Consider the following 22,850-nt stretch of genomic DNA (forward strand, 5'->3'; position numbering starts at 1 on the left):
TCATAATATTTTCTTGTTATTTTAGTATTTATATAATAATGAAGCTTAAGCACCATGAAATTTCCCAATCCTTAACATGAACAATAAACACAGCATGGACTTTTCCAATCCTTTTTGTGACATGAACGGTGAAGCACCATGGATTTTTCCTTTTCTTAAGCGCGTCTATATATATATTACTTATTTATTAAGCTATTTTCTTCTTTTTTTAAAAAAAAAGAAGAAGAAGAAGACTTGGACATGAACCCAAATAATCAAACACAATTAAATCCCCTCTCCAAATCCACCATTACTCCTCACCTTCAACTCTCCCTCTCTCTCTCCCCCTCTCTCCCCATGTCTTTCAAAGAAGAAAACACCACCAAAACTGAGTCTCGAAGCCCCGCAAAAATTACCCCGTTCCTGATGATCTAATATGGTCATAGCGGACCAGAGATCACCCGCCGATATTACGAACAACAATAACAATAACAATAACAAAGTTTGGGGACTTTTTAAACTGCCGTTTTTAGGAGGAAGCGACGCGAACACGACACCCTCTTCTTCTTCTACTACCACTGCTACCACTCCAACTATGATGATGCAGCAGCAGCAGCACCAGCACCACCATCACCACCATAACCACCAGCACAACTCGCAAATTGAAGGATCTTCTAATCCTCCTCACCCTTCCAATTCTGTCTCTTCTGTTGCTAGATCGCTTTTGCCTACTCGTCGTCGTCTTAAACTCGATCCAGCTTCTAAGCTTTACTTTCCTTGTAAGTCTCTCTCTCTCTCTCTCTTAATTTTTAGAACGAACTTAAATTGCTAATTTTGAAGAAAAATTGAGATAATTAAGTTTCTCCTTCGTTGTCCTTATTAACAAGGATGAATTTGGTTAAAACTCAAAGTCACCGCACGTAATTGACTTTAATTTCTTCAAATAAAAAAAAAGTAAAAAAAATAATAATTTCCCAGATGCTTTCTTTTCTTTACTTAAATAAAATTGAAATATTAAGAAGAGAAAGCTCGAAAGTTACGATCTTCACTAGCTTGTTACTTCAAAATTCATGCAGTCAAATGATCAATGTAATTTAATGATGATTAATTAGGATGTTGTATTTTAAAGAAATTCCTTATAATCAATGCCCTGACTCATTGAATCACATAGAGAATCAGTAATTTTCAATTGGGGATCATTGTTATATTTACAACTGCATTCGTTTTGGGAACTATTTGCTTTTGTTTGTTTCCAATTGTGTTCCTGATTTTCTGATGCTGTTACTCTGATTAATGTTTTAATTATGTTTGTTTTGCGTGCTCTTTTTTAGATGAACCTGGCAAGCAGGTCCGGAGTGCCATCAGGATTAAAAACACTAGCAAGTCACATGTAGCGTTTAAGGTACATTTAAAATTTTTCTTCCTTGTTTTTGTGGTTCATAGCATAGTTATAAGACTTGATCCGGCAGTCAACCCTGCCCAAGGAGGGCTCGTGTCGGGTGGGTTCACCTGGTCAACCCAGGCTTTTTTTTTATATAAAAAACCAAAACGATGTTATTTTAAGAAAAACGAATGGCCTGGGTCAAGCCTGGGGTCAACAGGTTGATCTGCCAGGCTAGGTCTTATAACTAGGGTTCATAGTCTAGATGTGTAGGTTATAGATGTATGTACGTTATAGATGTATGTACACACACGTTTCGTTCTAGATTACTTTGTTTCTTGTTGTGCTTGATGTTTTTTGTTATTGTATCAGGTGAATGACTGGATTTTGTAACGAGTTGTTTTTGTTTTTTCATGATTTAGTTTCAAACAACTGCACCGAAAAGCTGTTTCATGCGTCCTCCTGGGGCTATTCTTGCACCTGGGGAAAGTATCATTGCTACAGGTAATAATTGTTGCATTCTCTGTTCATATTATTGTGCTTTGAGGAGAGAATGTATCTTAGCTATTTTATGTGTCTTTCCACTCTATTCTTACAAAATTATCTTCTTGATTTTCAATGTCAGTCTTCAAGTTTGTTGAGCTGCCAGAAAATAATGAGAAACCAATGGAACAGAAGAGCAAGGTTAAATTTAAAATCATGAGCCTGAAGGTGAAAGGGGTTATGGACTATGTACCTGAGCTGGTGTGTAGAATGGTTCCTTTATCTTCTTCTTCTTCTTTTTTATTTTTTATTTTTCCCCCATTGATTTTAGTGTTCTAATGTGAATCTACGTTGGTCAACAATAGTCTTAGTGATAAATGATCTTGGTCCCATTCATTTATTTTGATATATTTGGGCCTGAAACATGTTCTGCTTGGGGTGAGCGTTATGTCATATTGCAAATTCTTCATAAAAACAGGCAAGTATCTTGGTTTCTGAGGAGGTCAATAGGCACAATGAGACAGATAGATATCTTAGGCATCGTTGTTACTGCTTGTTTTGATGTTTCCAAGGGCTGCACGTTCATTTCATTTGGTTTCATCTTTCTTAGGGGCTTTTCTGATATAAAGATGTTATCTGGCTTTGGCCAGGCTGCTCACTGTAATGTAATTCTGTGAAGTGCACTGACACAGCTTACAAGTAATGGGATGTGGCATCTTGTGTTGAAAGCCAGATGCCATCATTTTCACTTGTTGATTCTGGAGAATCTGTGCCTGTTTTCCTTGCAGAATAACTATGATAGATTTCAGATTCAATTACATCTTGTGTGGCTGGCTGCTTTTGTTGGATGGACACTTGGAATATCTTTACAAACTGCTTTATGGTCTATTTGAAACTTTATTTTCATGTTTGAATCTCCTGTTGCAACTTTATGAAGTGACTTTAGATGCTTTGTCTCTACAGTTTGATGAGCAGAAAGATCAGGTAGCAATAGAGCAAATATTGCGGGTTATTTTTCTCGATCCGGAGCGTCCTAGTCCTGTAAGTATCAATAACATGTCAATAATCATGGAATCAAATTAATCTGTGCTTTAGGATCCATCGTTTTCTGTTTTCTCATATGTTACCTCCGTTCTCCTATGTTTGGCAAATGACATACAATTCATACAATTACAGGCTTTGGAAAAGTTGAAGCGCCAATTGGCTGATGCTGATGCAGCTGTTGAGGCACGCAAGAAGCCTCCAGAAGATGCAGGCCCAAGGATTATCGGTGAAGGACTAGTTATAGATGAATGGGTGAGTTGTCCGGTGTTGTGCTTTCCAAACTTTCCCTGTGAAATTCCCTAATCTTTGTCCATTCCTTTTGTACAGAAAGAGCGAAGAGAAAGATACCTTGCTCGGCAGCAGGGTGAAGGAGTAGACTCAGTATAGAGTGGCAGTGATCTTCAAGGTGCATTTGTGTATGATGAATGGAATTTATACAATCCACCATTCAGTAAATTCCTCCACCCTTTTCGTGTAATGCAAAGGATATTGTATTCAGAAAATCATGTAGGAAAACTTCAACATGGTGTGTAAAGAGAAACTGGGAAGTGAATTCTGTGATTTGAGGTACTAAAACTTTTTCGTTCTCCATCTGCCTGTATATACTTGTGATTTTGTTTTCCTATTTCAGAAATAACTGATCTTTACCCAAAGTAAAGCGCATTATACTTGTGATTTTGTTGATATGGAGGAAAATCAGATCCCATTTGCTGATTTATTCTGTGTCATTTCATTGGCACTCTTCCATGGTACTCCATTGCTGTTAGTATGTGCTGTGAATACATTGGCCCATGAGCAGCCTGTGACATGACCCGGGAAGGACAGCAAAACCTGATGCCCTAATCTGGGTGTCCAAACTATGAGCTGTTTGCAAGCGTCCTTTGCCCTTTCTGAATTCTAGCTGCTCCACCATCGTCTCGGAATTTTTAAAAATTTCGGTTTTTTAATATTTTAAATTATTTTGATATATTAATATTAAAAATAAATTTTAAAAATGTTTTAATACATTTACTAATAAAAAATACTTAAACAAAAATTACTTTGAAAAGTAATAATTATCACTATCTCAGGTAGTAAATTATTTATCTAGTCCCTGTGGTTTTAGCAAAATAATTAATCAGTCCCTCGGGTTTAAGAAGTCCTATATTGCGTCTCTATGTTTTTATTTCTATTTATAAATCAATCGCTAACTGTCCATTAATAAGGTGCTGCGCTGTTACCAATTTAGTTATTTTCTTTCTAAAATACCATTTTGAATATATATATATATATATATATAACTTGCTCAACCTACACGAGTCTGGCAACTAAGGAGTAATTTACTGTATGACGAGGAACTCAGTAATCAAATTAATCAAATTATTATATGCTTGAACCTCGTTAATCTTCAGCATGAATGACCTGTTTTAAGCAAAGCGGAGAGGTTTACCTGGTGGTGTAAATGATAAAAGTTAATTTCCGTAAAGCCAAAATAATCTGTCCACAGTCCCATAAACAGTGAGTGAAAAATCTCCATGTTCTTGCAGTTTAATCCCCTAAATGCTGGATCACAATATCCAGCTCTAATGGTTCAAGAGCTAGCAGTGAATACTGAGAGCAACGTTTGAACTGAAAGTTAATCGAGCACCATCTGCTGACAAGAAGTTTTGAGTGTATTCGCGTCGCAGAATCATTTTATTTAAAAATTTAAGTTTTTAGATAAAATTTTAAGATATAATTTATATTATTCTTTAATATATTTTTTTAAGTGAAAACCTTTTGAATTTAAAATTTACATAGATTCATATTATTTTATGTTTAATTTTTATCAAATAAATAGAAATAGTAAAACTTAAACTCATAACCTTTTAGTTATCAATATCAAAAAAATTATTTTAACCAAAAAGTTTAAATTTTTAATATGTAATTTATATTATTCTTAAATATTTTCTAGCCGACTTGTTTTCCTTTGTTGTCACATGCAAGAATCGCCACGTTTTTTTGGCGGATAAGATTTTCCCCGGCATTCTTTCGACATCACAAAGGACCCCCCCGCAAATGGAAATTCAATAAAACCATGGCTTCCGCTTCTGGATTTGCTTCCATTGTATCTGCAAAACCGCCTCTTTGGCCATCCCACACCATTCAGTCACTCCTTATATACACAGGCATGCTAATCCTTCACTTTTGTAAAGAGAAAAAACGATTGTCACAGGCGGGAATTAGTACTACTTCATTGAGAGCAAAGAGAGTTCAAGAAAGATGAGTTATTCTAGCAGGAACTGCATGGAAGCTAGTTTGGCAGGGGTTGAAGGCCAGCCTAGTCATGGTTCTAAATCAAACTCAACGTTTCGATCATGGAGTTCCAGGAAGAAAAGCTATTTCTCTGGTGGTAATGGGGGCCGTGATGGAGAGAGCAAGAGAAAACAGGCTGAAGATTCCTTTCAGAGAGTGATGTACTTGAATTGCTGGACACAAGGTTGCTAGTTAGTTGAGTTTTTGCTAGTCTTTGTTGCCAATATTGTAGTCAGTGGCTTCATGGTTCAGGAGAGATTCTTGACTCCTGATGAGTTAGTATATTGTTGCAAAGATTTGTGCTTAAAATCTCTAAAGAAAGGCAACATGAAAGCAAGTCCATCAGTACTAGCATGTAAAAGTTCTGTGAATTTCAATCTTCTGAATAGAGAAAAGCAGAAAAAGTTTCAAATGATTGATCTAATATGAACAAATATGACCAGCGACGGACCAGCAGTACTCTAGATCAAACAGTCCAGAGATACATGAACAGCCCCATATATAGCTGTATTAATTGAAGTAGATTTTTCAGACCATTTATTAATCTAACTTCTTTTCTTTCCTTCCTTTTTTCCCTTAAAATCTTTCTTAAAACTGTGATCTAATCTAGTTAACAGGAGCTAACTATCACGGCTGGTGATAATACCTCTCTTCTTAAGAACAATATTTTTAAAAACAACGGCAACGGCGTGTTATGAGAACAAAGATTGTTGTGAGTAACATGTCTTCGTTCATAAAGCTCCAAAACCTCCATAAATGCCCTATAAAAAGGCCATGCACATTAAACCTTGGTGGTGGGAATGAATAACGTGTAAAGATAAATGAAAAATGATAGAGCCATGGTCTTATTTATTCCGGATCATGAGCAAATAACAGGTAGAATGTGAGCTTCATTACCCCTGGCATGGCACATACAGACATATCCGGTTTAAGCTAAGAGTTATTTGTACGATCAAGATTTCATTTGATAAAAAAAAAAACTCAAAAATAAACTTCACTTGAAGATATATATAAAAAATATTAATAAAAATATTTCTTAAATATTTTAAAATATTCTTGCTGAAGAGTCATTCACCTTAAACCGGCTCTAGAGACCTATACGTTGAATCAAATCTTTATGGCCGGTAAACTTTATCCAAGCATTCAATCATGTATAATTAATAAGAACAAGGCGAATCTTCACTCAGATTTTTATTTTCCTGAGCAAGACAGAAAAATTGGACTCAGCTAGCAACAGTACACAAGATCACATCCATGTATGTATGGGAGACATTATTAATCGCTTTCGAAGGAATGTAAGCTAAGCACGATAGAAAAAAATATCAACACATTATTCCCTCCATGAAATATATAATTAATAAGATAAAGCACATCTGGGTCGCATCCAATGCCAAAATAGGTGCCTGTGTGGGACATCATTCTTGCATACCACAACCAGGGGTGGAAGGCGCAGAAATCTAGAATTGATGGGGGAAAAAAAGTGATTTTGGGGTGAAATTAAAGCATAAAAAATTGAAAGGTATAGAGAAAAAGTTTCAAAGTTTTTAGACTAAAATGTAAGGTTTTTCAAGATTTACAACCACATATCTATTAAAAAAAGAGTTTGAAATAATTATCAACACTAAGATTAAATCCTGCTTGTTTTTGCGGTGCACCGTAATAAAAACATAAAAGTCAATGAAATTCATGTTTATGCTGTGATGGCGCTGCAAAAAATGAGTATAGATCTTGTTCTTTAAAATCCCTTTTTAAATAACAAGATGAAGAACAAATACATTTTTGAGCTGATACGAGGACTAGCATTTGTAAAAAGACATGGCACATGATTCCCAAGTTTGCTTTCTCATCATCTCAAATCGAGGGAGACAGTGAGAAGGACAAGGGAGCACTGGAACTAAATGCACTTATCCATTATCTTCCTATCCAAAAACATATCCGTAGAGGGATATTGGAGAAGAAGAGGCAAAGGTGCCCTAGTACAATAAAAGACCAGCTAGTCATGCGATTCTCCTTTTGTTTCATTGCAAGACCGTGACCAAACCAAATTCATTGTAATGTCTCCCTTTTCCTTGAAAGATGTTATCCATTCGGTACAAATATTGATTCAATTCACCGTTGCGCTTATCACCGAAAGATGTTATTGATGAGAAAAGGAAAAAATGCTACTCATAAGGCATGTGAAACTCGATTCTCCACTTGCAGTAAAGTCGTGAATTTTGGCAATATTTGATCCATTCATTTGAGGTGAAGTGCCACCCATCCTGCCCACCTGCATATATGCTCTCCATTATCTATGTTGTGGCGATCATTAATAATAAATCAATCGTGGCTATAATTAATTAAGAACCCATTTTGGATTGGGTTTCGAGTTTCAAGTTCTTCAAGGCCAATTTATCGAACCCAGATGGGCTTATCAACTGTGAAATCATCATTTATTTTGAAGGTAGGTGAGAGGTTCGATAATGGGCAAACCTCAAATCAATTCAGAACAATAAATCGAATCTCAGTTGAGGGAATCATTGAGAGTTTCAAGGGCTCTTCAAGACTTGAATGAGATAAGAAAAATATATCTGGGGACTCAATTGAGAATCCCTCTACAGTTAGAGGAGTTATTTGAGGTTTGCCCTTCAATTTTTATCAGTGAACAGACGGGGAAATCTATTGAAAAAAACAGGAAAAAAAAAACCTTGGCATCCAGTTTTTAAAGATTGCCCTTGATAAAGTAAGGGGATTTTGGAGTAAAAGTCATCACCACTGCGTTTGGACCCATCTCAGTGGTAGCTTAAAACACTATTTAGAGTCAATATCCATCCATCATGCGATGTGCCCTCTATTTAACTCAACAATGGGCATCAATGGTTTTCATGGCATTGACAAGCAATCAGGAAGAGGACGAGCATAATCATGACTCTGCATTATCCCTTTTGCGCTGGACAATGGGGTTAATCTTGATAAAATTATGGCCAGATTAGAAATAATTATACAAGTTAAGCAAACATAATCTTCCCAAATTTGCTCACGTAATATCCAATAGATTTTGTCAAGGAGATATGGCTTGACTGTAAGAGATTCTCCATGAGCGCGCTGGACAATCATAGGCATCAACAATCGCCACACTCGTTAACTTCTTGTCTAGCTTAGGTAACTATGAAAGGTGCATGGCTTTGCAAAATTCTCGAAGATAGACAAGGACACTCAGAAACATAGTACTTATATATATATATATATATATATATATATATATACACACACACACGCGCGCGCGCGCATCTCAACTAATTTCATGGGTCCTAACGATTATATAAACCTCTAATAACCCTAAGATTTACGAGACTCGAACTGGTGACCTCTAAAAAGCAAAGTCAGAACTTGACCAGTTAAGCTACACCCCTTAAAATTATAGTTCTGATATCTTACTTCAGTCCGACTTGGTTTAAATCTTGAATTGTTGGTTCGCTAAATCAATTCATGAGATTAATATGGATTTATTCCAAATCAATATTTTTTTTTATATTCAAATGATAATTTTGAAAAAATAAAATAAAATGATTAATCAAAATAATAAATTTAACTTTTTTTTAGTTAATTAGCAATGTCAATTAGACTACGAGTTATTAATCATTCGAGTGACTTCAAGTTAGCATATCCTAATCGAAATTAATAAAAACAACAAGTAATATGTATAGAATGTAACATATGAAGCAGAATTTTGTATTGTTTCTTTGTTTTGGTTTTAAATTTTTAATATTCGCTAGTCGTTTCTTTACATATGACCTACCTTCTTTAAAGCCAGGTGAAGCCAAAAAAAATATTCAAAATATTCAAAAAAATCGGCTGAAGATGTATGCATGATATATAGTGTGAATGGATAATCAGCCAAGAACAACACATCATGAGATGTGAATTGTTCCATCTAATTCATTGAGGCAGTGATGAATTAAGCAAACACCATAAAATTAGATGCTAGCTAGGAAAAGGGTTCTTCTTGTTCGCCCTTCGTGCATGCACATCAGTAAATTAAGCAATTATTTGTAAAATAAGAATCACTGCATGAAGGGGAAGAAATTATTTGTGCACTAAACTTGGTCTTAATTAATAATATTTCCACATAATAGATTCTTATCGATGCACTGGAATTTCTGTTGACTACATAAAGCTCTGGACACTCGTCATTTCGGGACAAATCTCAGAGCTATTTCATATAATTTATGACATGAAAGCAGTAGGGCATGCACTGCTACCAAAAACCAAAAGAGACAACTAACTGATCCAGCCCAAGTTTAATTATACTACACACTCTTCGGGCCTTGTCCTCCTTTGGTCATCTCATAGCCTCCTCCCTTGGGATAATCTTCATCAGTAACAAATCTTGACCAGAACCAGTGTGTCGTCCATACTTGTCCCATCTCTTCAATGGGAATGCCCTTAGTCTCAGGCAAGAAGTAGTAGATAAAGATGGACATCAGCACCACAAAGAATGCAAAGAAGAGGAAGATCCCAAACTTCAAGTGGCAAAGCATTGTTAGAAAAACTTGGGCAATTATGAATGTGAAAAGCATGTTGACAGACACGGTGACACTTTGTGCAGCTGATCGGATTTCCAATGGGAAGATTTCACTTGGCACCAACCAACCAAGAGGACCCCAAGACCAGGAAAATCCAGCAACGTAAACGCAGAAGAAAAGCACCACAACAATAGCATACCACTTGGGCAATTCACCAGGGTTCCCATCAATTCCAAACTTGGCACCAATACAAGCTGCTACAGCTATCTGGACATTGACAAAAGTTTTTTTAAAAAAAGGGTGTTAAGAGCTACAAAGTTACAAGACAACAGCACGAAAAAAGTTAATTTCTTGCGTAAACAAGTCAATTACCTGGCATATCAACATCTGACAGCCACCTTCAAGGAAGAGAAACCTTCTTCCCCACTTATCAACACCGTAGATAGAAACCATGGTAGCAACAACATTAACAATACCGGTGATCACAGCGGACATGAGCGCAGCGTCATTACCAAAACCAATCGTGTTGAACAAAACAGGAGCGTAAAACATAATGACATTGATGCCAGTAAGTTGCTGAAAGAATGGAATCATTACAGCCATAGCTACGTGAGGCCTATACTTTCTTTGCAACAAATTTTTCCATGAATGTTCAACTTTCTTTGAAGCTTCACTAGCAGCAACAAGGTCATTAAACTCCTCATCAACATCATCAACACCACGAACTCTTTTCAATTTTTCTCTAGCCTCATCATGCTGGCCACGTTCGATCATAGAGTTTGGAGTGTCAGGAAGGACTAATGATCCAACTGTGATTATGAGTGCAGGAACCATAGCACCACCCAAACTCAATCTCCATCCCCAACCACCATGGATTTTAACAAAGAAATAGTTTAATACATTGGCAATCAGGATACCAGCTGTGATTGATAATTGAAAACCAATGTTGAGTGCACCTCTGTACTTGTACGGAGCCATCTCTGAGAGGTAGAGTGGCACAGACTGTAATCACAAGCAAAAAATCAAAACCATTAAATCTCTGATCACCCTGTTTTCTATTGCTTAGATTAACAATTAAGCCGCTATCAAGTTGCAACTTTTCGGTTCAAAGCTGTAGCGTCAACAAGTTAACTTTTTGTGGAGAAAAGGTGTCAGAGATGTCATGCAAAAGAAAAACAAGGCAACCGTGACTTCCAAAAGATAATAAAATAACAAAGTACCTCACTTTGTCTAATTTCTTATCATTCAGTCGAATTCTTTCACTTGTATTGCTATTTGCTACATTAGCGGAAATTGGAATCACCTTTTTTCTTTTCCTTTTAACTCTTTCCCTACTTTTTTTCTCAGGAACCAAACAAAGCATTGAATCTTGTTTAACTTAAAAAGGACTACAAGCCCATATCCGGATCAGAAACAACTCAACAACATACAAGAAAACAAAGATGACATGCTTCAGCACTCAAAACCCAGAAAGATTCCATTGAAAACAATGAAATCATGTACAGAAAAAATAAAACATGCAGCACCTTCTATTTTTGCTTCTCTAATGCTAAAACACAAAAAGTTAATAAATAATCCCGAACAAAACAACCCCACAATCACTAGCAACTAAAAATCAAAACGAGAATCATAAAAAAGAGAGAGACAAAAAAGACATTAAGAATACCTGATTGGCAAAGCCTATACCAAAACCAAGCAAGATTCTACCAAGAATCAACATCCATACAGCTTGAGCAAAACCATTGATGATGGCGCCAGCACAGAAGAGAAGACCTCCAAACAACATGGAGAGTTTCCTTCCATATTTACGAGTGACTATGGATGCCACAAGTGATGCCAATAAAGCAGCCAAATACAGAGAAGAAGTGAACATGGTTAGTGTTTGACTATCATATTGGCAGTACTTGTTTGTAATGGAGTCTTGCTGTTTACGGTAAACAGATGGAAAAAACTTCCTCAAGAATGATGGCATGGACGTAACTCCACCTGCAAAATCACAAATTCACTTAACAAAATCATCAATATTTATATCAAAAAAGAAACATTCTTGAGAGTAATATTTGTGGACAATACATTCAAGAAAAGCATTCTTCAAAGTTCGTGACTATATTTTGAAAGAAATCCATATGCCAAAATCAAGTTTCAAAGCATTAAACTTGATGTAAAAAGAATTACCAGAAATCCCAATATCGTAACCAAAGATCAAGCCACCCATGGCTGCAACAACACATGTTACAGTGACAAAAGGAGTAAGGTTGCCTGGATATTCCCTTTTGTTGTCACCAACAGCTATCCCTGCTGCAGGCATTTTTGCTTGTTTCAATTGCACCAAGAAAATGATATAAGAAGATCAAAGAAATGGTAGCTATTGTTTAAGAGGAAAAAAAAACAAGAAGAAGAAGACAGGTTTTAGACAAGCTTGGCCAGTCTATTTATAGATAGAAATTGCCAAATTGTTTTCATTAAAGAGAATTATTATTGAACTGTCGAAAACTAATTTCTTATTTATGAATCAAGTTCATTAATATTTTTTTAAAAATGGGTGAACATTGTGAAGATAAGATTATAAGAGATAAATAGAGTAAGGTCTAAAAATATAAGCTAGAGTATTTATTAATTTGTATTTATTATTATAAAATTACTCGTAGGTGGGGACATTCTTGGTGCATATATATAAAAAATTGAAATTGAAATTATTATTATTCCATTAACAAATAAATGATTCATAAAATCTTATTTAATAATGTTGTCAATTCGACTCGTTTGTCTATAATACAAGTGCGACAAGTGGATGCGTGAGTAAAGGCTGCATGGCCTTGTTCCATACAAAAACATAAAATCAAAATTTGAGATTTTTAATTTATTTTTTATTTTTATTTTTTATAGCCTGATTTGATACTTACGTGCCCAAATGTGTAATACTCTCTTAAACAAATAAGTTTCTTTTTATTATATTATTCACTGAAACTATACGGAAGAGAAGAGAAGAATTGGGTGAAGATTGTTTCAGAAAAATTAATTTGCATATCAGAAAATATATATAGTCATCATGCTGAGTCAACAAATATTTGCCTATTCACCTGATTAACCTTATCAATACTTGGATAATGGTGTTCGGCCAGACTTTTTCTGAAATATAAAGTGGAAAAAACGTGAATTTTAAGAACTTTACAGAAAAGTTATATACCATGTGATACCTAGATTTTACACACTCTATCATGGTTTTTTTTTTTAATAATTAAAGGATATAAATTAATATGTAATAAATCTAGTTATAAGATATAATCCGGTCCGACTGGATAAACCTAATATTTTTTTTTTCTAAACGAGACCGTTTCATCATTGAAAAGACCCTATCTCCGGTCTTATACACAAGTATGATAATGGGTCTTGGCTAAAAGTGGTGGCAATTATGTTGTTCGAGGGGATTACAAGGGGTGTTTATGTCTTCAAGTTAATGGAGTGTGATGGGAAATGATGTCTTCCACAAGAGTTATGATGTCAAATTTCCTCAAGTAAAGGAATACAGTGATGACTGAAAGCAGTTCCTGACCACAAAAAAAGAAAGAAAGAAAAGTTCCTGAAATGAAATATTGCTATTTCTGACAACAGGATGATTATCTGACTCCACAGAGCCATAGCAAATCTATCCATCCTTTTCTTTTGCTGCAAAGACCATCCGATGATCTTACCAGAGCCTATTTTTCAATACAATTAAAAGTCATGTTGTTTTCATGGCTATTTTCAACTTTTATATATATATATATATATATATATATGAAATAACACGATTTGAAAAGAAATGAAAATTAACATGGTTTGTACATATTGCGATTAAAAAACATAATATTTATAACTTGTTATTTAAAATAACAACATTTTAAAAAAATTGAAATGAGCAGGAGAAAGGAAAAACAAATAAAAAGTAGACTTTAAAGGCACATTGAAACTTCGATTATAATACCACTAATACCATAAAAAAAATTTAAACAAAACAAATCTAACAACACTAAGAAAGGACATCAATGATGACCTGAGTATGCTACACTTGACGCCTAAAGGTGGCGGTGGCTCACTTGCCTTTGGCAGCAAGTATGGCCTACTCTGGTCACTTTCGAGGGTCTTTTTTGGTGTCGTTGGATTTGTCTTGTCAAGATCTTTTCGATGGTACTAATGATGTCGTAATCGGAGCTTTGATGTGTTTTTTGAATATTTTTTTCCTCTCCTCTCTCCTACCCATTTCATATTTTTTTTTAAGTCGCTATTCTAAATATTGATAATCTATAAACATCATGTTTTTCAATTGTGACATGTATAAACTGTGTTATTTCGCTAATTTTTTTTTAAATTGTGCTATTTGCCAATATTTTTAATTATTGTGCTAATTGTTTTTAAATGTGTTCTTACCATAAATCTATTATTTAATACCCCCACATTAATATGTTCATATCATTGTTCATAACTATATTTTTCTTTTAGATCCCTAAATTTTTTAATTATTAAACTTTATTTCATTTCAATTTTCTCTTTACAAGTTATGTTTGCATGGTTTTATATGTTAAGATATGTTATGATTTGCATGTTCTAGCGTACTTCATATGTGATAAAATAGTCTGATATTAAATTAAAGATTGATTTTATAAAAAAATAATTTAAGGTTCTTACTAAAAAAATTAAAAGACCAGGAATCAAAACTAAAATAAGAAAAAATAAGACCTCTTTCTACTTACACTGTTCAAAAGATAGAAAAGATCAATTTGGTCCCTCAAGTTCAATATTTTGCATAATTGGTGCCTATTCTTTTTAATTTTTACATTTCAATTATAAAATCTTATTTATTTTGCATTTCAATCTCTAGCTATTATGAAAGGAGAAAGAAAGTCAATGAAAGAGAAAGATAATAAGAAAGCTCTTAGATGACTAAATTACGACCATCAATTACTACAATTTTGATATTTATAGATTAATATTTAAGAGGATAAGTCAATAAAAGTGGTCCAAAAACATCGACTTTAATTTTTGGTCATCAGAGCCACCTCCGATTATTGAAAGATGTTTCAAGTAGATGATATATTATCTATTCTAATTTTATTTAAAAAAATATAGGAGCAAACGACATGTTGTTCATCCTTAAAAAAAATAAACAAGCATACTTGGCCTCCCAGGGCCGAGCATACATTACCTTTTAAATTTAGGTGAGGTGTCTAGACTCATCCTTTCAACCTACATGCACTTGGCTTTTTGTTTTTGTTTTTTTTTTCTAAATAACTCTTATTTATTTTATTTGATTTGTTTTCTTACATTTTATAATAAAATTATCTTTAAAAAAAATTAATTAAAATAATATTTAAATAATTAACCAATCAAGCCATAGTTTTCAAATAATATTAGAGTATTTTATTGTAAAATTAACAATTACTTTCTAAATAATTATATATAAACCTAATATGAATATTTTTTTTTAATTTTGCTCATGAACACTCAATGCAAATAAAATATCTATTTTTCTATTTTTTTATTGTATATTTTTTTATATATTTTCTAAAATTTATTATTCTTATATTTTTTTTTATACATTAGCATAAAAATTATCGATTCATGTTTTTTTTTTCAATTTTTATATTTGGCCAAATGTGAAAATTCCCCTCATCTTACATGATAATAACAAAAAATTCATTTTAAAAATACCAAATTACCCTTTGATGCTAGTATTGAATTTTTTTACTTTTAAAGATATTTTGGTCTTTTCAATATGCTTTTGAAATAATAAAAAAATATATTTTCCCTTGATTAATTTGGTAATGACCAATGGGCTATATAAAAAGATATTAATACCCCCATTAGCCCGTTTTAAGTTTTTTAATGAGAAAGACAAATACATTATTACATTATTAAGAATACCTTATCTACATTATTTTTCAACCCAAGTTTAGCTTTGGTTAATTCCTGCATGTTTATTAATAATTCCAATTTCATTTAACCGGAAAGTTGATGCAAAATACCTACAAAGGAATTAAGGTACCTGGTGCCAAACCAGCACTTTCAGCACGAATTTATGGTGATAAGTCTGCTTTCTATGATTGTGCATTTTTTGTGCATTTTTTGGGGTTCAAGATATATTGTGGGATGCCTCCGACCGCCATCACTTCTCCGATTGCTACATTGAAGGTGGAGTAGATCTTATATATGGTGCTAGCCAATTTTTTTACGAGGTAATGAAGATTTGTCATGTATTAATCTTAATTTCTACGCCAAATTGATTAATTATGCATGAAAATCATTTTCTAAGTTATTAATGGTTCCTGATGAAAAAACTCCTGCCTAATAATTTATTTTTTAATGCTTTGATGTGCATATGATGCCACTAAACTATATACTTTGTAGTGGATTGTGCACTAATATATCTTATAGTACCATATATAATGCAAAAAAGCATCTAATCAATTAAAAAGAATCCACAGATCACTTCAATATGTTATAGACATGATTAATTAGCATCTATTTTTCTGTAGTAAAATATATCTTATGATTGATGCAGAAATGTTCAAGAAATGTTACCACTGGAGGATTTATAACAGCTCGAGCCAAGGAGTTTCCTAACGATATACCAGTGGTTTCGTATTTATATAGCCGTTGCACTGTTTCTGGACTTGAGGGTGTTAGAGCTTACCTTGGGAGGGCTTTCAGGCCATATTCAACAGTAGTATATTTATCTCAAGTGGTTGAGCCTGCAGGCTGGAGTCCTTGGCATTATCAGGGACATGAGTAAGTTATGCAGAATTCAAGACCTGTCCATGACTTCCTATTTTGCATGATTTTCTTTATGTTTACTCTGATTTCAATTTTCTGTTTTTCAAGGCGTGATTTTACCTATGCGGAGGTTAATTGTAAAGGACGAGGATCAGACATTTCAAAGCGTGTGCCATGGGAGAAGAAGCTTGATGCGCAACAGATCAATCAATTTTCGAAGTCATCCTTCATTGACCAAGATGGCTGGCTTGCCAATCTCCCTCTTTGATCATTGTTATAGAACTGTTTTCTTTGTAATTCTTATCGCTAGAATGGCATGCAATCATCACTACTTAATTTAATAGTTTTGGTGATAGAAATTTTTTTATCAGCATATTTATAGATATCTAATACCCCTCTACTAGTATTTCTCAAATTAAATAATATATAATTAATAAAAAAATGACAACTTTTAATTTAACTAGTGTGTAATTTTGACCGAATAGAACTAATTTTTTATTTGATCTAGGTTATATTTTCAAGAACTTACGACTTTTAATTTGACTAAATATTTTGACTTGAATCGGACTGTAAACACCTTTATTTCATATCGATATTTTTTTTAACACCCACAGGAAAATTCATTCAATAGCAGAGTGTGGAGCATATGAAATTTATGTTTTGATTCACAATACTAACAATAAGCATCAACCTGCCAAGGATCAAACAAGGTTTCAGTGGTCCACATCTCTTACTATCAAGCAAGCAAAGTTTTGCTATCCCAAAATAAGTACGCATACACTACAACTGTAAAGTCCTTTCCCATTAAGACATGGGACCAACATCATCGTCATGTCTGCCTGATATTTCAGCTAAGCAAATTGATAGAAATCAACAATTCTGTAACCCTAACTGTCTCCAGCAGTCAAGGTGGTGTCATCTGCACAAAAGAGATAACTTGGACCCTTAAACCACATTTAAAACTGAATTGTCTTTTTTTAGCATAAGCTCAAAACATTATAAAATGTTTTTTTAACACGAAAGTGCCATAGCAAGAAAGGGATGGGAAAAGACAGAAGCGAATAAGTCAAGCAATCTGTCCATCATGGTTAGATGGACGAAACTCGATAGGAACTGTTCACATGCCTCTCTGGGTTTCTTGTCATTCCCGTGTCCTTCATCACAAACGCTTACAAAAAAATAAAAATTGCTGGATGAAAAGGATTGTTTCATAGGCCTAGGGGTCACCAAGTAGACCCTAAAGATTTTTTAATTTTAGAAAAATCAAGTGCAAATAAACGAGTAAGCTTATCTCTTCAGTAACACAATTAAAATGCATGTAGAATTAACTAAATCCAATATTATACTATCACTCTTTACTCACACAGCAAAGGTATACAGCAGCCTAACCTTGATGCTCCAGAAGGCCTCCAATGCAATAGAGCACAAGCCACAGAACCCAAACTGAGTTCCAGGATTATGCATCAGAAATACAATTGGGGTATTGATGTCAAGGACGGCAATCCAGTAGCTTTATTCATGCAACTGCTTTGATACAGCTTTAAATCCTAAAGTAAGCGTTGAACAACAAAAAATATTGGACTCATGCACTAAACAGCTAGCATAGGACAAAAGCATGTTACCAGTTTAAGGATAATAGCACATTAAGAACATTATTAGCAAGGAAAATCTTGGAAAGAACATCAATGATGGTGCAGAATATTGTATACCAAAACCAAGAAAAAAATAAGTTTGGCAACTAATGCTATAGAGAATTCGTGGAATGCGGCCATAGACAACTCACTTTCACCTTTCCCTGTTTGTTGTTTTAATTTGACAACCAGTGCTAACTTATTTTAAAATGTTTTTAAAATTATTTTTTATTTAAAAATATTTTAAAAAATATTTTTTTTAATTTTAAAAAATATTTTTTGATATTTGAATATTAAAATGATCTGAAAACATTAAAAAATATTAATTTAAAATAAAAAAAAAATTTCAAACAGAAAAATAAACACAATCTTAATCTATCAGCAACAGCTGATGCGAAGAACAAGATCCTTAGGCAATTGATTGATTAACGTTGGAGGATTACATATTTACCATTAACATTATTATTAACAGACAAACACTAAGATTTTACCTGTAGCTTTTAGACAGAAATACTATGGAGTGACACAATGCTCTGTTTTCTTTTTGTTATTGAATCTTGTTCTCTTCAATTTCATCTTTTTATCATTAAATAATCATCAATTTCTTATCATTTGTTAGAGGAGTACATAATTAAAAGCTATTCACAACAACAATATTATTGTAGCCACACGAACAAAGTATAGTGCTTTGTGTTTTTTTTTTTTTTACATTTTGGTGTGTATTTTTTTTTTTCAATTTCAACCTTAAACAATCTAACTTTTTTTATTTTGTTTTTTTTATTTTATCTTTTAAATTAGGTTGTTTTATTTAATATCATGACCTGAAGCGCGAGTTTTGCGAGCTAACTCATGTTTTTTTTCCTTTTTAATTGGCTTTTTTTTTCTAGTTTCATACTTCAATATTTGGTTGGTTGGGAATTAAGTTTTTTAAAAAAATTTCAATTTACTTTCTATAAAGTTATCATGATCTTATGAAATTGGTTGTGAGTTTGGAGGGTTAATCCGGTTGACTCGGGTTATTTTTTTAGGTCTTTTTTTCAATTGCATCCTACAATATTGGATTGATTAGAGATTAGGCTTCATAATTTGTTTCGGTTTAATTTCTATGAGGTTATCATAGTCTCAAGACCCAGGTTACGGGTTTGTCGAGTTAACCTGAGTTGACTTTAGTTGTTTTTTATGTCCTTATCTTAATTTTTTTTTCAATTTCATCTTTCAACATTAGGTTGATTGGAAATTAGGGTTCATAATTTATTTTAATTTTTTTTATAGGGTTATCATGGTTTCATAACCCAAGTCGTGAATTTAGAAGGTTGACTCAGATCTATCCAATATGTTATTATCTCAATATTGTTTTTAAAAAAATATATAATCTTGAATTTTTTTCGGTCAAACTATGTTTTTGCCAATTATTCAGGTTATTCTTGAAATCACCAAGTCAAACGAGTCACATCAAATTGTTTTCCACATGGTTTTTTTCTGCTAGAAGATATATTAGCAATTTCTAAATATATTTTTTTGTGTTCAGAAAAAAAAGTTGGGCTTGGATTTTGTCTATGAAAAATTATTTCTTCCACCCGAACCCACTATTTTGTCCAACCCATAAAAGAAAAAATCTAATCAGTTTTTCCTGTGTTTTTTCAATAGAACCTTAACAGGTTTTTTCAACTCAAAAGACATTTGTTTTATAACCATAATGTTTAGTTTTTATTATGGATTTACCGTAGTTAATCAAAAGTTGATAATTTAAAAATTAATTATGGTTAATATAAGAATTCATAACTTTTTAGCTTCCAGAATCAACTATAAAAAAGGATAAATGAAGAGTTCAAGAGAGTATTTTTATTATTATTTTACATACTCTTCCTTACCTTAAATTTTGGTGTTTTTCTCCTTATTTTTTTAGCTTTTATATTTCTCTTAAATTTGAAGCTTAGGTTCATTTTGTTGAGAAATTATTGAGTTCATCAACTTCGAGGCAAAGACGTTGTTTATAAGTGCATCCAGACTAAAGAGGTATTGTTAGAATCTTAAGAAGTTTATCGTAAACAACATTTGCACCAAGAGATGAACAATAAAATCTTAAGATGTAACGACTCAAAAATTTAAATACATCTTTAATCATTTATTAACAGCAAAATGTGTAAATAGGATAATTTTTTCCTCATTCAATGACACTCTCATTCATCATACATAATACAAATTTTGCATGCATAAATATCAATCTTGTGAGGGATTTTTTTTTATTATTATTAAAGTAAAGGATTATCCAATTCTAACAAAATTTTAGCAGAGTTTTCCAAAATTTTATCCTGCTTTTAAAATACCTGCAAATAATAACAATAACCCTAAATATAACTACCCATGCAATCCATATTCATAGGTTGACTCAAGCATTCCTCTCACCCCATAAACATTAACTATTCCATTTGAATATACTTGTACACAAAATATATATACAATTCTATATCATTGAATTCTCCACTCATTAATACCATTTTTTACATCAAAATAAAGAAAGGGTCGTCACTCTTTTCTCACTTATCAATTTCTCATAGTATATTTATTTAAACATACTAAATAGATCTAGAACCTTCATCAACTTAAAAAAAATAAAAAATAAACACAACATAACAATACATATACATACATACATACATACATACATACCCATTACCATAATATTAATTTCTATCAACTTTAGAAACAATTGTATCACTTGCGATCCTCTCAAACTATATTCCATCTATACTATATTTTCATTTCATTTAAATACTATGTCTTAATTTCTCTTTACATCATGCATAATATACCATCATAGTATTCATCTTTTCTAGTTCTATATTCTTACAATCTGGCCTTTGTAACTCTTTTCATCATACTGATCGATTGATTATCTACTCAAACAAGAACTTATTAGTAATTGAGCATAACAATAGCTTCATTTATTCTCAATTCTAAGAATTCAATATATCGATCTTGAATTTATAGACAATTCACTAACAATAATCCTCCATACATCTATTATTAAATCTCCAAATTTGAATTTGTATTTCACGTCGATAATGTACTCCTTGGTCCATCTTGGTTATCAAAACTTATGTTTTTTTTATTTGATCTATTTTTTATTATTATTATTATTTATCATCCAATTAAAATAAAATCAACTTAATTATTTTATCCAGTTTAGTCTATAATTTAATCATAAATTTATTTTTCTTCTTTAAAATATGTTTATACTCCCTGACATCATTTTTTTTATAAAAAAAAAAAACTCACAGCATAGTGTTGATACCCAACTAGTCTTTATCTATATACTCATTTATATTTATAAAAAGTAAATAAAGAAGTAAATAAAATCACGAGCACTTGTTTAGTTTGATCCTTATTAATAGAGGTTAAGTATATGTTTGGTATTGTTGTCGTTTTTTAAATTTGAAAAAAAACTAAAAATCTTTCTTAACCATGATTTTATAACTATAATTTAACCACACAGTAATACACACTCCTAAAGGGAGCGGAAGTCTCATCTAAACGATGGAAGGCAGTCAAGACACGAAGTCCTAGGTTTGCTGTCGGACCAGTCCATTTCACTTTCAAAAAGGCCCGACTTAAATCAATCCCATCTGGACCATCTTCCCTAACTTCCTAATTAGACAAAGCCATCAGACATTGCTTCGCTGCCCAGAGAATCATCAAAATTTATGCCTCAACGATGGTTGGGTTGCTTTGAGATGTGGAAGACAAGACTGTTCATGTCTACAAATGATACTTTTTTTCACACCCACAAGAAAATTCATTCCATAGTAGAGTGTGGAGCTTATGAAATTCAATGTTTTGATTCCCAATACTAACGATAAGCAACAACCTGCCATGGATTCAAACAAGGTTTCCGTCGTCCTCATCTTTTACTATCAAACTACAAAGTTTTGTTATCCCAACATTGCGTTCCAAGTAGAGGGTAGGATAGGTTTTGAAATTTTTTTATTTATTTTAAATTAATATCTTTTATATTAGATTATTTTAATATTTGCATATTAAAAATAAAAAAATTATTTTGATGTATTTTCTAATAAAAAAACACTTTGAAAAGCAGCCATTATCACACTTCCAAACATTTTTAGAGTGTGAGAACGCTGTTGAAACCGTGTTCCTTTAAAATTTAATTATTTTTTTGTTAAAATTTATTTATTTATGTTTTCAGATCGTTTTGATGTACTTATCTCAAAAATAATTTTTTAAAAAAATTATTTTAAAATATTTTTAAACAAAAAAAATATTTTAAATTGTAATCACTACCATAATTTGAAACTTGCTCAAACATACGTTTAAACAAATCGATAGAAATCAACATTTTTGTAACTCAAACTGTCTATAGCAGTTAAGGTGGTGTCATTTGTACTAAAGATAACCTAACACTTAAACTACATTTAAGAATATTTGTAAAAGTAATGGAAATTATTTTTTAAAGTATTTTTAGTTTAAAAATATATTAAAATAATTTTTATTTTTTTATTTTTTACATCAAGATAGCAAAACAATTTAAAATTATATATATATATATATATATATATATATATATATAAAATAAAATAAAAATAACAAAATAATAGTTCAATATCTGCGTCGTATGGTCCCTTGAAACTAACTCGCATAAGCTCAAAACATTATAAAATGTCTTTTCATACGAAAGTGCCATAACAAGAAAGGGATGGGAAAAGGCAAACGCAAATAAGTCGAGCAATTCATCCATCACTGTCTTTGGTGTCCATCATGGTTAGATGGACGAAATTTGATAGGAAC

The 22,850-nt window shown here is 32.5% G+C and overlaps 3 protein-coding genes across 3 annotated transcripts; 2 read left to right on the forward strand and 1 right to left on the reverse strand.

The window, feature by feature from the left end:
- The first annotated feature begins 243 nt into the window (after nt 1–243).
- Nucleotides 244–3,545, forward strand: LOC7495270 (vesicle-associated protein 4-2). Its single transcript, XM_002317210.4, has 7 exons — nt 244–758; nt 1,311–1,381; nt 1,783–1,864; nt 1,986–2,104; nt 2,807–2,884; nt 3,020–3,139; nt 3,215–3,545. The coding sequence occupies exons 1-7, from the start codon at nt 416–418 to the stop codon at nt 3,272–3,274; spliced, it is 873 nt and encodes a 290-aa protein (XP_002317246.3). The 5' UTR covers nt 244–415; the 3' UTR covers nt 3,275–3,545.
- Nucleotides 3,546–9,249: 5,704 nt separating this feature from the next.
- On the reverse strand, nt 9,250–12,193 carry LOC7495269 (sugar carrier protein C). The gene is made up of 4 exons (XM_002316630.4): nt 11,842–12,193; nt 11,333–11,652; nt 10,039–10,668; nt 9,250–9,933 (listed from the first exon to the last, which is right to left on the reverse strand). The coding sequence occupies exons 1-4, from the start codon at nt 11,972–11,974 to the stop codon at nt 9,451–9,453; spliced, it is 1,566 nt and encodes a 521-aa protein (XP_002316666.3). The 5' UTR covers nt 11,975–12,193; the 3' UTR covers nt 9,250–9,450.
- A 3,464-nt stretch (nt 12,194–15,657) lies between these two features.
- Nucleotides 15,658–16,684, forward strand: LOC7485600 (putative pectinesterase 52). Its single transcript, XM_052445398.1, has 3 exons — nt 15,658–15,834; nt 16,205–16,431; nt 16,525–16,684. Exons 1-3 carry the CDS (start codon nt 15,658–15,660, stop codon nt 16,682–16,684), a joined length of 564 nt encoding a protein of 187 aa, XP_052301358.1.
- Nucleotides 16,685–22,850: the final 6,166 nt, after the last annotated feature.

Source organism: Populus trichocarpa, chromosome 11 (genome assembly GCF_000002775.5).
Source record: "Populus trichocarpa isolate Nisqually-1 chromosome 11, P.trichocarpa_v4.1, whole genome shotgun sequence".
NCBI lineage: Eukaryota > Viridiplantae > Streptophyta > Magnoliopsida > Malpighiales > Salicaceae > Populus > Populus trichocarpa.